At 38.9% G+C, this 14175-nt stretch overlaps 1 protein-coding gene across 1 annotated transcript; it reads right to left on the reverse strand.

The window, feature by feature from the left end:
• pde6b (phosphodiesterase 6B, cGMP-specific, rod, beta) lies at nt 1-9356 on the reverse strand. Its single transcript, XM_070924124.1, has 23 exons — nt 9198-9356; nt 8695-9006; nt 6982-7134; nt 5716-5805; nt 5448-5588; nt 5278-5352; nt 5088-5152; nt 4723-4789; nt 4586-4633; nt 4340-4489; nt 4038-4181; nt 3778-3843; nt 3454-3603; nt 3234-3341; nt 2932-3041; nt 2277-2364; nt 2066-2166; nt 1837-1944; nt 1698-1761; nt 1517-1591; nt 665-748; nt 269-422; nt 1-53 (listed from the first exon to the last, which is right to left on the reverse strand). The coding sequence occupies exons 1-23, from the start codon at nt 9354-9356 to the stop codon at nt 1-3; spliced, it is 2565 nt and encodes an 854-aa protein (XP_070780225.1).
• Nucleotides 9357-14175: the final 4819 nt, after the last annotated feature.

Consider the following 14175-nt stretch of genomic DNA (forward strand, 5'->3'; position numbering starts at 1 on the left):
TTAGCACACCGAGCAGGTCTTGGAGCCTCCACCACCGGTGTTGTTTGTAGTAGCTGGTGGACAAAAACACAAAAGAGTCATCACATTTGTGGATCAGCAGCTTTAGTAATTAGGCTTTTTAGGTTCAGTGTTCCTCAGGGTGTGGGCACTTGCTCCACATAGAGTCACAAAATGGCACACATGAAATGACTGTAAGATTGGGCAAACATCATTACAGCAGCTTTAACACATGTCGTAGTTGTGTGATTATTTTAAAGAATCACGACACCTTTACTGGCTGCGGCTTCCTCTTTAGCAGCCTTCTCTTCTTCTATGGCTTTCAGTTTAGCCTCATACTCTTCTTTTTTAGCATTCCACTCCTTCCTGTTGTTTAGGATGCCATCCAGCATGGGCTGGATTTGTGGGTGGAAGCGAGAAAACTCCTGACAAGAAAAGAGTCAAAAAAAAATTACGTTAAGTTTGCAAATATGAGACCTCCAATGAAAATAAGTGAGTGTGTGGCTTTTATTTTGTCAGTCCTACCATGAAGGTTTATGTCCAGAATTACACAAATATAGAGCAGGAAACCTCCAAATATATACTAAATAAATAATTTGCTTTAGGTAAACTGAAAAGAACCATGTACTGTTTAGTTCATGGGTCACAATGCAATATTAAACATTACCTTGTAGACAAACGTGCAGACAAAGTCAATGAAACCACACTGAAGCTTTGGAAGATCCGCTGCCTTGTTCCTGTCCATCATGGGCTGGCGGGAGGGACAGGAAGTGTTTGAGCCACTCAAAAACATCACATTAATATCTAAAAAATCAATAATAACAGCTGCTGCTGCACAGTGATCAGATGTAGAGAGACTTAATGCTTCTGGATGTGTATTTTTTTTTCAACTTTCAGCCATGAGTGGCAGCACTGAGCACAATACCACTGATAGGTTTCTGAGTTTCCAAAGTTTACATTCCCTCTGGTGAGTTTATGTTTTTAACTTGTTAAGGAGCTCAATGCCTGAAATGGTAGAGTCACTTGAATCAGGATGTACAGAAGTTAGTCAACAGCAGCACAACAAGCAAAACTACAACAAAAAAATAAAGCAAACACTTGAATTTTTTGTAACATCAATGTGCCATGCATTTTATATTTTAATTGATTAGTCGAACGACTGAAAATTAATTGGCAGCTGCTTTGATAATTGATTGATCATTTAAGTACATTTTAAAGCAAAAAGTCCAAAATGAATCTGGTTCCAGCTTCCCCAGTGAGAGCATTTGCTGCTTTTCATATTATATAAAATATTTTTGGTTTGGGTTTTGGACTGTTGGTCAGACAAAACAAGACATTGTGATGGATATTTTTCACTATTCTCATTTTCTGAGAAAATAATTACTCGTTCGAGATCGTTACTTGAGACCAATACCACACCACACAGAGCCCACAGTTATTTACTGATACATATGCACGTTTTCACACAGATACAAATATACAAAATACACATATTCACTACAACCGTTTATAAACTCACAATAGGTTGTTGCTCCAGTACTGTCCTCTCCAGGTCACCCTGCTCCCAAAACTCTGCTGCCACAGACAAGGCAACCTGAAAGATGCACACAAACAAACACAAACACATACAGTCATCTGTAGAAAAGCAGATCACAAACACTCAGCTTGTCACCGATTTATTACATTTTTGTGTTTCTCACCTTGCTCTGTACCTCCCAAGGCTTGGTGATAGCAGATAAGTCACATGCGGTCATCATCATAGCCCTGAAATAGAAAAGATTTAGAGGATCAGAGAAATGTAATGGAACAAACGACTATGTGCATGCTCGTTGTACTCACATGAGGATTTCTTTTCTGGTTGTTTCTAGAGACATGAAGTCGACCCACTTCTTTTCATCCTCATATGTGTGTGAGAGGTCCACGATCTTCTGGAACATGGTTCTTTTCCTAGCAAGGTACAAGGAGAGGAACTCTTTTATCATTGTGTATTTTTACAATGTAGACATAAGAGAAAGAGCAAAATGAGGGAATAAACAGGTAGAGTGAGTCAATGAGAAGTTGTGCTGACTTGAAATAAAGAGCCAGGTCAGTGGCGATGATGGCGATGTCCATGAGATGAATCACATGGTCTACCTGTCGTCTGTGGAGGTTCTGGTAGATATTCAGTGACTGCAGATGAGATGAGAGATGGGCATCAGTCATAGTGACTGCTTAGGAAGATATTTCAGCCATGTACCAGTTAGATTAAGTTATTCTCTAGTTCACCTCTTCTTTCTCACCTCGTCACCCAAGAGGAACTTTCCAAACTCTAGATGGTGTCGTTCCAAGATGGAGGAGCCATGTAGCTTGGCCAGAGGGTTGCCAGATCTGTTGGCGTAAATACAATTTGTCAGATATGAACAGAATTAGACACGAGATGAACAAACAATCACCATCAGTTTCAAATAGAAAGGCTTCAGCTTTGACATACCAAATTACTTTATAGGCGTTTTCAAAGGATCATACCAAAGTGTGAGTATGTTTTGATCCATTTACCACACATTTGAAAAACTTGAAATAGATCATTCACCACAGTGAACATTATGTCTGATTTTACTGTTATCGATGCAAGTTATTCTAATTTAAACTATTTGACCTGTCTATACATTTTCTCTGTGTGTAGTGTGAAGAGGGGCTACAACTGCATTTCATTGGGCAATCGTGTGTCGTATAATGACAATAGAGCTGAACCTTGAACCTTATTCAGATATAAAGTGATACGTGTGCACATACAGCATACAATGATTTGAGCATATATCTGGCATTAAGTGTTATTATTGCACCTCTCTGAAGGGGACTGTTTTTTTAAGTACCCAGCTATGGATATTGTTTTTCAAAGAGTAAATTGGATTATTTTTTCTACTAAAAAATGAAAAAGTTCCCAACAGCACTTACTTGACTTGGTACAAGTTGTTGGTCCCCCTGTGATCAATATCATGGAGGAAGCCTGCAGTTATCATGGCCATTACCTCCAAGTCAGTGTAGTACCGCTTCAGCATCCCCGTCTGAGCACACAGAGACACACAGAAAGAGGTCAAAACAAAGAGAATACACCAAATACACTTCATGGTAGAGTTCACCAAAGACCAAAATGTTATCATTGTTGATTTTTTCCAGTCTTTCAGGCATGGAAGTGATAAGTGATGGAAGAAATAGTTGTAAATAGCTTCTATTGTAACTAGAGTAGAAAATAATACCGTTAGGAGTGTGAACATGGTCTGTCCCACATTGAAGCCATGACGCCAGTTGTGGTACGTGATTCTCCTGTAGCCTTTACTGACTGAGTACATGAACCGAACCAGCACCTGAGAGGAGGAAACGGATTAATCACATGGTGCTTTATAATAATGTATAATAATGTTGTATGTATGTGTGTGTGTGTGTGTGTGTGTGTTTGTGTTTGTGTGTCTTGATCACCTCTTGAGGGACCTGGAACTTCTTGACCACCCCGACCTCATAGTACATCTGGATCCCGCACCTCACCAGCTCCATCTCTGTGCAGTTAAAATCCGAAAAGCGGAACTCGTAGATCTCAAACTTCTTAATCAGAGGAGGCAGCTCTTTTTTCTAAGAGGGAAATGACCAGAATGAAAGCAGAGTAAGTACACCATTCGGCTTGAATATAAGACAAACTGACAAATGATTTTCTTGTAACTGAAGTGTCGCACTCCCAAATATTTGAATAACACAAATTTGCATCTGCTACTTAGGCGTCAAATTACAGACAAGGTTCAGTGTTACCAGGATATCTAGGAGCTCATCCTCTTCGCACTCTCTGGGTTCACAGCCGTGGAGCTCTCTGGTGTTCTGGGAGAGATGAGAAAACCATTGAGGTTGTAAGTATAAATAGCCCAAAAAGCAAGTAAAAGTACAGAGATAGTTATAGGTAGTTAAATGTCCCACAGAGTGAAACAGTCATACTGAAAACAAAGTGTGTAACATGGTTGAAGAAAAGGACTGTAAGATTACACACTAGAACTTTTGATAAAGCTAAAACTGACCAGGATATTCTGAATCTCATCATCGCGACATTTGACATGGTAGAGCACCATGTCTTGTGCAATGTCTTTCCGATTCTCCAGCTTGTTCATCTTGTCGTAAGTGTCCGTGTTCAAAACGGACCAGCCCAGGAACTGGGTCAAAGCCTGAGGAACAGGAATCAGGATCAGCGCAACATGTACTGTGTGTATCAGGAGAGGATGATTCACAGACACAGTCCAAATTAAATTGCTTGGCAGACTTTTCTTAACCACATCATACCAAGATGAACTGGATCAGTTTCTGACTTCAAAAACTGATTTACCTCCATGAGCTGCTCATCCTGATCATCAAAGGGCTTTCCGTCTTTCCTGTTGTAAAAAGTGGCCACACCAACTATCTCTTCTTTCTTGTTGACGATTGGCAGCGAGAGAACATTTTTTATGGTCCAGCCACTACTGTCGAGCGGCTCAGTCTGCAACATAGGAACAGCAAGCAAAAACATGTGATACTGTACGAACATCTCTCTCACGAGCGTTACTGGACTGCTGTTAGTAAAGTCATCTCTTACCTGAAACTGGAACGTCTCATCAGCAGCTGCATTCATAATGTTACAAATCTGAGGAGCAGAAGTAAAACAGATTGATGACGATGGAAGACGAATAACTGATTCAACAGCTTGTAGTAATGCGATGAAAAGAAACTCACAAAGCCGCTCTCCGCAACGTAAGTAGGCAGGCCGCTACTCAAGGCCCAGTGATCTGGAGTTGGATTCCTGTGTGACAGACGGGCAAGTAGACAAGTTAGCAGATATGTGCCAAACTGGGATTTGACTACTGACCCTCTGCTCTCTGATGTATTATTAAATTATGAATGTGTCTTTATCATCACTCACAATTGAGTAACACGGTTCTTAAGTATATCAGTTTTGCTTCAAGTGTTGCTAGTTCTGTAAATTATGAAATAACTATAGCTGATTTTCTGGTATTGTTTAGTCATATTAATCCATGCCCACATTTTGAACAGATATTCAGACTAAAGTGCAAACTGTCAAACGAAGAGGATTTACTCACGGTATTACTTTAATGTCTTCTTTTCCGTGCAAAATATAATCAATCACTTTGTAGAAAATTACCTCCTGGAGGAAAAATACAACACAGATATTCAATGTAACACAGTTATATAAAAAAAGAGCACATGCGTAGACCACTACCAAGTAGAGTGTTGATAATAATGTTAGATAAATGAAATAAAAGACAGTACCCTGCCATCAGGAGTCACAGGGCCAGAGTAAGGAGCCTGCTCGCCCATCAACACTGGCCAGATATCAAAGAACTCCTGGAAGAAGATGGACACAAAAGTAGCAGAGGAAAAAGTCACGAGTGCATGAACACAAAACATTGGGATATTACAGGCAAAGAAAGACGCAGTACCTTCTCCTTGGTCATGTCTAGTAAGCCAACAGAGTAGCGGTCACAGTTGAGGTAGGCTCGGACTGTGTACAAGGCTTTGTGAAACTGTCGCTCAATGTCTGTCAGCTCTTCAAACACCTTGTTGGCGGACCACAGCAGCAGCTAGGAGACATGACACACATGCAACAGTCATGTCAAACACCCAGTTCATGCAGCAGTTCCGTATGTCAGTAATTATATCAAATAAGTAGAATGAAAAGCCAAACTCTAAGAGGTCAACGTCCCTCACCTGTCCTTTACGCGTCTCACAGCTGTGGAGGTAACTCAGGTGGTAGATCTTCAAGTTCAAAGTGGCAACTTTCAGATACTTTAAAAAAAGCTAAACAGACAAACAACAGAAAAGAAAGCAATATATGATTAAAAAACACACACGATATGACACAGTATGAAATGTTTTTTAACTAATCATTTAAAAACACAATGTACAATAAACCCCCAAAATGTCCCCTCAGTTTGGATCACTCAAGCTTTTTGCTGTTTGCAGAAAAACAAGGTGCAAGTGGGGAGTGGAGTAAAATGAGTCTGTGCTTTGATTACATAACAGACTAATTGAGGGACTATAGACAACAAACGTAAGTAAAGTATTCACAATATTGTGTGCAAAACTGTGTTGTGATGTACATTCGTTCTTTGATCGTTCTCTTATCTCCAACAACGAGCTTCCTCATCTCTGCATTAAACCATTTTGTAATTTTTCTCTCTACTTTTTCAAGAGCATTCTTAAATTAATTGACTTTTTAAGAACAATGTTTGAATGTATTTAAAGGTGATGTTGATATTCAGGAAGATAACAGCCCTGTCAAATACAACTCCAATGTAGAAAGACATTACAAGCTTTTTGCCAAAAGTATTTTTTTATAATTAGTTTAAGCACATTTCTGTCTGATGTATTCACTATAGGAATACTATCTGGAAACACTTGATTCCTGCTGCTGTCATTCAAATAATACACAGTACATCATTTTTATTTATGACTTTATTTTTACTAACGATGTCATACACATGCTATTAATAAAGTCATTAACCTGCTGTGGATCCACAACTTACCTGACCACCTGTAGCTTATTTCTATTTTGAAGCTTAGTTTATTCCTAATTGGGATGACATGCTTATACGTGATGGATTAATGACCTGACCTATAGTGAACACACACCGGCCCCGCTCATAAACATCTTAATCTACCTGTCGGCTCGAAGGGAATTCCCTCCCACCTGTAGTGATACGCTTGTGTCAGTTGTCTTTTAGAGATTTGAGACACTCTAAAGGTCCAAAATGAGCCACAATCAAAATCTTATTGTCTTTTGCTTTGAGTCAAAGGCAGAAACAGATTATGTGGTTTAATTTCTGTAGTTTCAATAGTTTATGTTGAAGAAACTATGATTTTATGTTGAGGTCTTTGGCAGCGCCTCTGTATGTCACACTACTCTGCTCTGAGTTTACACATGCTCTGTCTGTTTGAGCTTTGTGCGTCGGTGCTTGTGTTGTTGGGACTCACATCTTCATCCTCAGCAGTGAAATGTGGTCCTGTGGTCTTGTTCAGAGCCATGATCACAGCCACCAGGTCTTTGCCGTTGAGGATGGGCGTCGCCAGAATGTTTCGAGTCTTGTAATCTGTGAGTTCATCGACGAATGAGCTGAAGTACTGGTTCTAAAACAGAAAATACATGTTTTTAGTACAAAGTATACTTGCCAGCACACATGTGCACACACATATGACTTTATGTTACAATTGCAAATACTTTCATGACTATTGCTGTGCACATTTTAAAAAGACTCTTCCTGATTTATTTTTGTTTTGAAAAAGAAATTTGGTCCAAAATGAAATGTATTGCTAGTATAATGTCCAGTCAATATATACTTAGATACGTAAACCTTTTAAAATATTCTTTTTTATTTAGTATATATCTAAAGTGTTGAGTGTATGAGTCACGAGTGTATTTATTAGAGGTCAGTGGTGTTCCTAATCTATTGTGAGTTAAATTACATTGATTGCCTTCAAATTAATATTTTAATTAAAGTCTCTTTTTCTAAATGTCATGTGATAGGTAGGTGGTTCTAGGCCTCTAACGTATGTACAATATAGACCGAAACCAAGACCATCATTGTAACTGTAACCCAGATGGCAAATCACTTGACAATAACCAGCTGTTTCCCACTGCTTGATTATCAAGGTGATTTCATGAAACTACAGTCCTTATTCAAAATGGGCACAATATATATTTAGTTGAAAATCTTTAATACATTTGATGTAAATGCCCGCCCTATTAAAAGCTTGATATGAAGGCACCCTATGGACACACTGTATGGAGGCAGTGTAAATTGAACTAGTTTTGATCTGTTTTAGATTCCTGCTGACTGCTGACTAAATGTCAGAGGCGTCTAATCCACAGATAGAGCAGAGGCTGATGGGATCTGGAAATAAATGGATTATGTCTGACAAGGGGATTTACACCCTCACTTTATAGATACGTGTCACTAACTCTTCTGTTACTTGTCTACAACCATCGTAGGTTTTACGCGTGATGTAACTCATGAAAACATACAGATTCAGGACATGCCATTGACTAAATAAACTTTCTGTTCAGTTTGATATAATGCAATGAACTATTCAGTTGTCATGGATGCCTTATTGCTTTTTTTTTTCAAAGTCTATCTAGTATTTTTTCAAGCTGTCAACGCCTATCTGCAATATGCTATTTTTAGCGTTGACCTACATCTGTTTCACTGGGATCACTATATAATATATAGAATAATAACGGGCAGCATACTCCTTCAGCAATTTTCTAAATTGCCCCATATTGTCAAATAGAATCAGATATATTTAATGTAAATATCCCACAGTATGAAAGGTTTGGCAAAGTCTTGCTTCCTCCTCTGTATTGCAGCCCCACTTTGTGTTTCATGCTGATATTTTGTACAAATATCAATGTCACATTTTCCGCAGGACCTCCTCTTAAAGGACAGGTTAGCTGGGTCAACTTTAATTCATGAGTTAGGTGGAAATCATTACTCTGATGTCATTCTTATTCTTACAAGCTACAACGACATTCACAAACTTGCTTGCTATGAGATTAAGATTGTTAAGAAAATAAACATTTAATTATTAGTTAAAGCCACAATATGTGGGATTTGAAAATTGGAGGCTGTGGCGCCATCTAGTGGTTGTATCATGAATGCAGCCGTGACATTGGTGCACCCCCCCCCTTACCTCTGTGACATCTTTCACATTAACTGTCTTCTTGGTCAGGGCCACGTTGCCGACTATTCCTATGTCCAGTGGATAGACGATCTCAGAGTCTGGTGGCACCACACAGTCGTCCAGCTCTGCCTCCGTGTTCACGTTGAAGAGCCTTGTGGCGAGCTCTCCGATGCCGTTCCGCTGCCGGTACATGAACAAGCTGCACCGGTCCGCGTGGATGAGTGCGCTGATTCTCTTCAGGATCTTGAAGACCACCTTTTCCACGTTGATGTTCTCCTGCATGTCTTTGATCAGGTCATACATGATTTGGCTTTCTTCAAACTTGAAAAAGAAAGAAAAATAGTCCCATTTTTAGAATTTGGTTCCAGCAGAGAGGATAGGACCTTCATAATGAATACAGAAGTTTATACTGCATATAGAGTCTATGTGGCATAACTCACCTATGACAAAGGTCAATAGTCTCTACCTGCTCTTTTTTCATAATAAACAAGTATTTAAATAATATAATTTACCTGACTGAGCTCCTGGAACTGGCTGATGTTAACTTGTTTCTCTGGAAGTCCTGACATCTTCGATATGGAGGCAGGGCTCATCTTCTTGGCAAAGTACTGTTTAGCAAACGCAGGGTTCCCTTTGAGGAACTTTTCCACATCTTCCTTTTGCACACCCATGGTTCCTTCTTCCTCCTCTTCTCCCAAATGTTCCTGTCTTCTCCCTCTTCAGCTCAGTGATGGAGCTCCCGCTCGGTCCAATGCTGCTCTACACGAGCTCCCTCCAACTTCTCAGAGTAGAAATAAAAGACAAAGAATAAGCAACGCACACAGCCGCCGGTAACCCAATTTATCCCTTAAATAGAAATGCAAATCTTACCCAGGTATTACACACAAAGGGGGAAAACAGAAGTGGACACATTCAAATGCATGTAAATAATCCCCTCTGTTAGTGGGATGAGCGGACTGAGTGAGGGAGAGCCCTGAGGAGAAGGCAGAGGGCTGAATCCAAACAATCCTTCTGTCATCAGCAGATAGTGCTGAAGGTTAGCAGGGATCTGCCTATGCTAAACTTGTCAGCTGATCATCTAGTAACAGATATGTGGGCCAAATGATCCAGTCCTCAGAGTGCTTCAGTGTGTATACTGTAGGTAAAACTCCAAGACTTCACACTGAAGCTGCTTTTCACTGCACTCTTGAATGTTCAATTAATTCCAATTAGCATTTCTTTTTACACAAATTTTAAATGCCAATCTCAAATGTATTCATTTATATGTATATTTAGATTTACATAGATGAAGCAAATAAAACGAATCAGCAAGCATAAACCACAGTACAAAATGACATTAGAAAAATCTTGATCATCTTGGCTTGATTACTACCAACCTTAAGAGCAGACAGAACTAACAGCCCAATAAAATGATTAAACTTGTGAAATAAATGATAACAATGGGAGAAATCTTAGGCTTTGTGAGGAAGGGATCAACATGTAGTAACACTTGTATTTCCAATAAATGTCCTATTTAATCTATGATATAGATACAGGAATTATGAGATACAGTTGAGTCCATGAATATTTTTAGTTTATTACTTTTCCGTTTGTTATGTGTCGTCCACAGTATACTGTTTCTGTCTATCTCTCTCACACATGCAGGTCTACCTGTACAAGCTCTTTAAGTCCTTATTAAACGAGGCCTCCTCTGGCATAAGCCCTATTTAGTTAGGACACTAGCTGATTATCTCAGCACCCCAACTCTCTGTCTTTCTCCACATGCAGTCTTTAATGCAGTCCACCTGCGGTGCCTTTCTGCCACAGCAATGACTGTCATAGTTGTATTTAAGAGACTGATGATCAATGATATCCTGAGAGGGGGTAGGGGGTAAAGCCAACTAGGAAAGACACTAATTTAACATTCATGTGATAGTACTGTCAGCAACAAACACAGAGGCAGACTTTGTGTCTGCCTCTGTGTTTAAAAGGAACAAGTGGAAAAGAGAAACGTTGTGTGCTTCAATAAGAAAGTTAATCCTTCCATTCAGAGCAGGGAGGACCCGTCTATTATAAGGTTCCATAAACACCTTAAACAAAAGGTCAAATAGATAATCTGCTTCCACTATAATAGATTACGGCAGGTCCAGAGTGTGTGTGTGTGTGTGTGTGTGTGTGTGTGTGTGTGAGTGTGAGTGAGTGAGGGAGGGAGGGCATGGTGATTTATTTAGTTCAGTTTGATAAGAGTGTGTATTTGATGTGTAAAACCCACTAAAACTGAGCACCGGGCTGGTCAATGCAGTTCTGTGTAACATGTTTTCTATACTTCATGTGGGGTTCAGACATAGTTCAGGTTTAGAAAGCTTAAGTGAATTTATTTTTACAATTGTTATTTTAGTAAAGCTTAAGGAGGAGGACTAAATCTTTAACATAAATTCCGTATATATCTGGTTAGCAGTTAACGAGTCTACTGCCACGCCAGCAGCTGTGTGAGGCTGTACACACAGCAGTGCTTTGAGCCAGAATTGGAATTGAAAAAAATGAAATGTATGTAGATGTTTGACTTATTTCTGCTGAATACGTCTGATTACACTGAATACTTTTCCAACAAAATTAAATCAGTGCCCTTTGGCTGTTCATTGTCACTCTCCCACAATCAATCATTTTTTCCCAGGTCTATCTTAAAACAATATGAATGCCCTCATGTACAGTGAAATTGTTTTTTGGTTGCTGTCATTGTTCCTCCTGTCTATACTGACTGTGAGGTGATTCCCTCTTAATGTGATTTTATTCCACAGTTTGGAAGATACCTGCTCAATTAGCAAATTAATGTAGACCTCTGAAGCCTCGTTTGGCTTTGGCTAAACTTAGGTTGAGTGTATTTTTTTAACAGATAGAAGTCTGTAGATTTTGTCCCCCATTATTTACATTGGAATTACATCAAGCAGGGATCTCTTCAGGGCCAGCATGGACAAAAGGAACAATTACAGTGACCAATAACTGTTTCATTGTACATTTGGGCATGTGAATGTTGTTTATAGATGGACTTAAAACATAATTTAATAATAATTTATCAGTGATAACATACACTAAGCCAAATCTAGCAGCTAACTTGGATTTAGTGTTCCTCTCGTCATGATTGTACCACCGCAATAATTAATATTTACTAGTTGCAATGCTAACATTCACCACAAGATAGCAGCAGACCCATATCTCAGCAGCCGTACTCATTAAAGCCCTCAGACACCCTAGGTCCACCCACGTATGTGTTTTGACTTATTTGCTTGATTAGAACTCTTCTCAGGGCTGCATTTTATGCCTTTATTATAACTGACAATAAATGAGGAATGACAATGCAAGACGTGGTGGTCCATGGTCAGCACCTTAACCCCCTTAGGCCGCCAGGGCACCCTAGCAAAGAAACTATTTGACATTACGGATGTAAATGTAAACAATCAGCGTGGATATTTAAAATATAGCACACAATGTTATGGATATGTACAAAGAATCAATACAGAAGGAAGCTGGAAGAAGTGGAAATACACATTTTCTTGAAAACTGTCTTGAAACTCTGAAACTAATGAAATTTAGCTTTTGACATCACAATATACCAAACATAATGCCACAACCCCAAATACCAAGAAATGTCTCTGTGTTTTGTAAATGGGAAGTACTGTACAAGCTTAAGGTTTCAGGCAGCGGGTGTTTGCACAGTCCCTGAACGTGACAGTACTTAAATAGATGTAAATACAGTCATCTTGGTGCTCAGCAGAGGGTGTAATCGTTGTGTTAGCTTTTCCCCGGTTCTATCAGCCAATCAAAACCAGCTGATGATCATGACCTGAGGCTTGGAGCATGCTCTGTTGATGAAGCCACCTTTGAGCTCACAGGTGTCCTCAGGTAAAAGGTTAATTTATATAAATGGTTTTATAGGATCAATAGAAGTACTCATCATCAATCACCTATTTATTTACCATAAACAACCTCAAGGCCGGAGAGAATGACTAATGAATAATGAATTATTATATGCTCCATATTAACCCTCAAATTATTTTAGGAATGTAAAATCGTGATATAAAAAGGTGTGTAGTAAGACTATTTTTGTTGATGATCCATTTCAGGCTGTACAAGTAGGATTATAGTGCTGAGCAGCACAGCCAGTGGAAAAAATAGATCGTCTGTCTTGATTGGCTTGTTTGTCTGTGACCTCACCGATGTGTATGGGGTGATCAACTTACTCTTTAATTTTGTGTATAAAAGCAACCGGTTAAAGAACTTAAAGTATGTAAAGAAATGTGAATAATAGAAGAACAAAGCTACTCATGAAGAAGACTTTGGGTGTTATTACATGATGTTATGCCAGCAGTAATCTCATGTGACCAGGGTTAATCCAGGAAATAAAGAGTTCACAAGTTCACAGCCGAATGACAGAGAGAGAGTGTGTGTGTGTGTGTGTGTGTGTGTGTGTGTGTGTGTGTACATGCATAGTTACACTCATGCATGCAGTTAGTTATAGTTGTAGTGATTCCCACTTCTCCTCTTGTCATTACATTTAAGAATTAGATCTTTTTGCGTTGACAGCCCTCTCAGACACAGTACAGTGTGTGTAAGTCCTTATCTAACTGTATTGTCAGTGTTATAAGCGGATCATCTCATTATTTGGAAAAAGTGGATGTCCTTACAGGAGCCTTCTTAGCGGATTACACGTTGATTGCTCAACCAAAAGAACACAAACTAACTAGGAAGTCCAATTCTGTTTACTCTCTCAAGTGGTGTTAGATTGAGGTGTGAGGCTTTATTAGTATTTACTTATTATGGCACTTTTGTAGTATGTACCTTGTGTATGTGGTGAACTAACAGCTCAATGTGAAATATTAAATTCTACATTCCCCTGCATTCAGCCAGACTTATTAAATCTTTCAAAGCATTTTCTGTGACTTTGAACAGTGCTTGTGCATACAGTATTCACTGATCCTTGTATTGGTGGACTGGTGGAAGTATCCGAGGCGCTGAGGAGATTCATATCTCTCTCTGTGTATGTATAATTTAGTATATAGAAAAATTGTTTTGTCCTCCTTCAGAGGACATTTAATGGAAATATTTTCATTCAGGCTCAAGTGTTGTAATAACATTATTATTGACTGTTTGCCAAGAAATGTCAATCTCAGGAAAATAGAAATATGGATTGATTTTATAATTGAATTTAACAGTGTTTTAGCTTGTTTTCTGCTTGATTGCGGGTTTGTTTTTGAAGTTTAGCTCCACAGACAGATTTGTGCTGTTCGTACTGGTGCAGCACTCTGCCCATAAACATTTTACTGCCACATGTAGTTGAATTAATTGAATTAGCAAAACACTTCATCCCCCAATATTTGTGATGCAGATACATTTCCAGACTGATGTTGTCAGATGTTGCACTTAACGTGTATAATAATATAATGAAATAATAATAATAATAATAATAATAATAATATGGTACAAAACATAAATGTTGTGGGTTTTTAGAGCTTT

The sequence above is a fragment of the Enoplosus armatus genome, chromosome 18, assembly GCF_043641665.1.
Source record: "Enoplosus armatus isolate fEnoArm2 chromosome 18, fEnoArm2.hap1, whole genome shotgun sequence".
NCBI classification, from domain to species: domain Eukaryota; kingdom Metazoa; phylum Chordata; class Actinopteri; order Centrarchiformes; family Enoplosidae; genus Enoplosus; species Enoplosus armatus.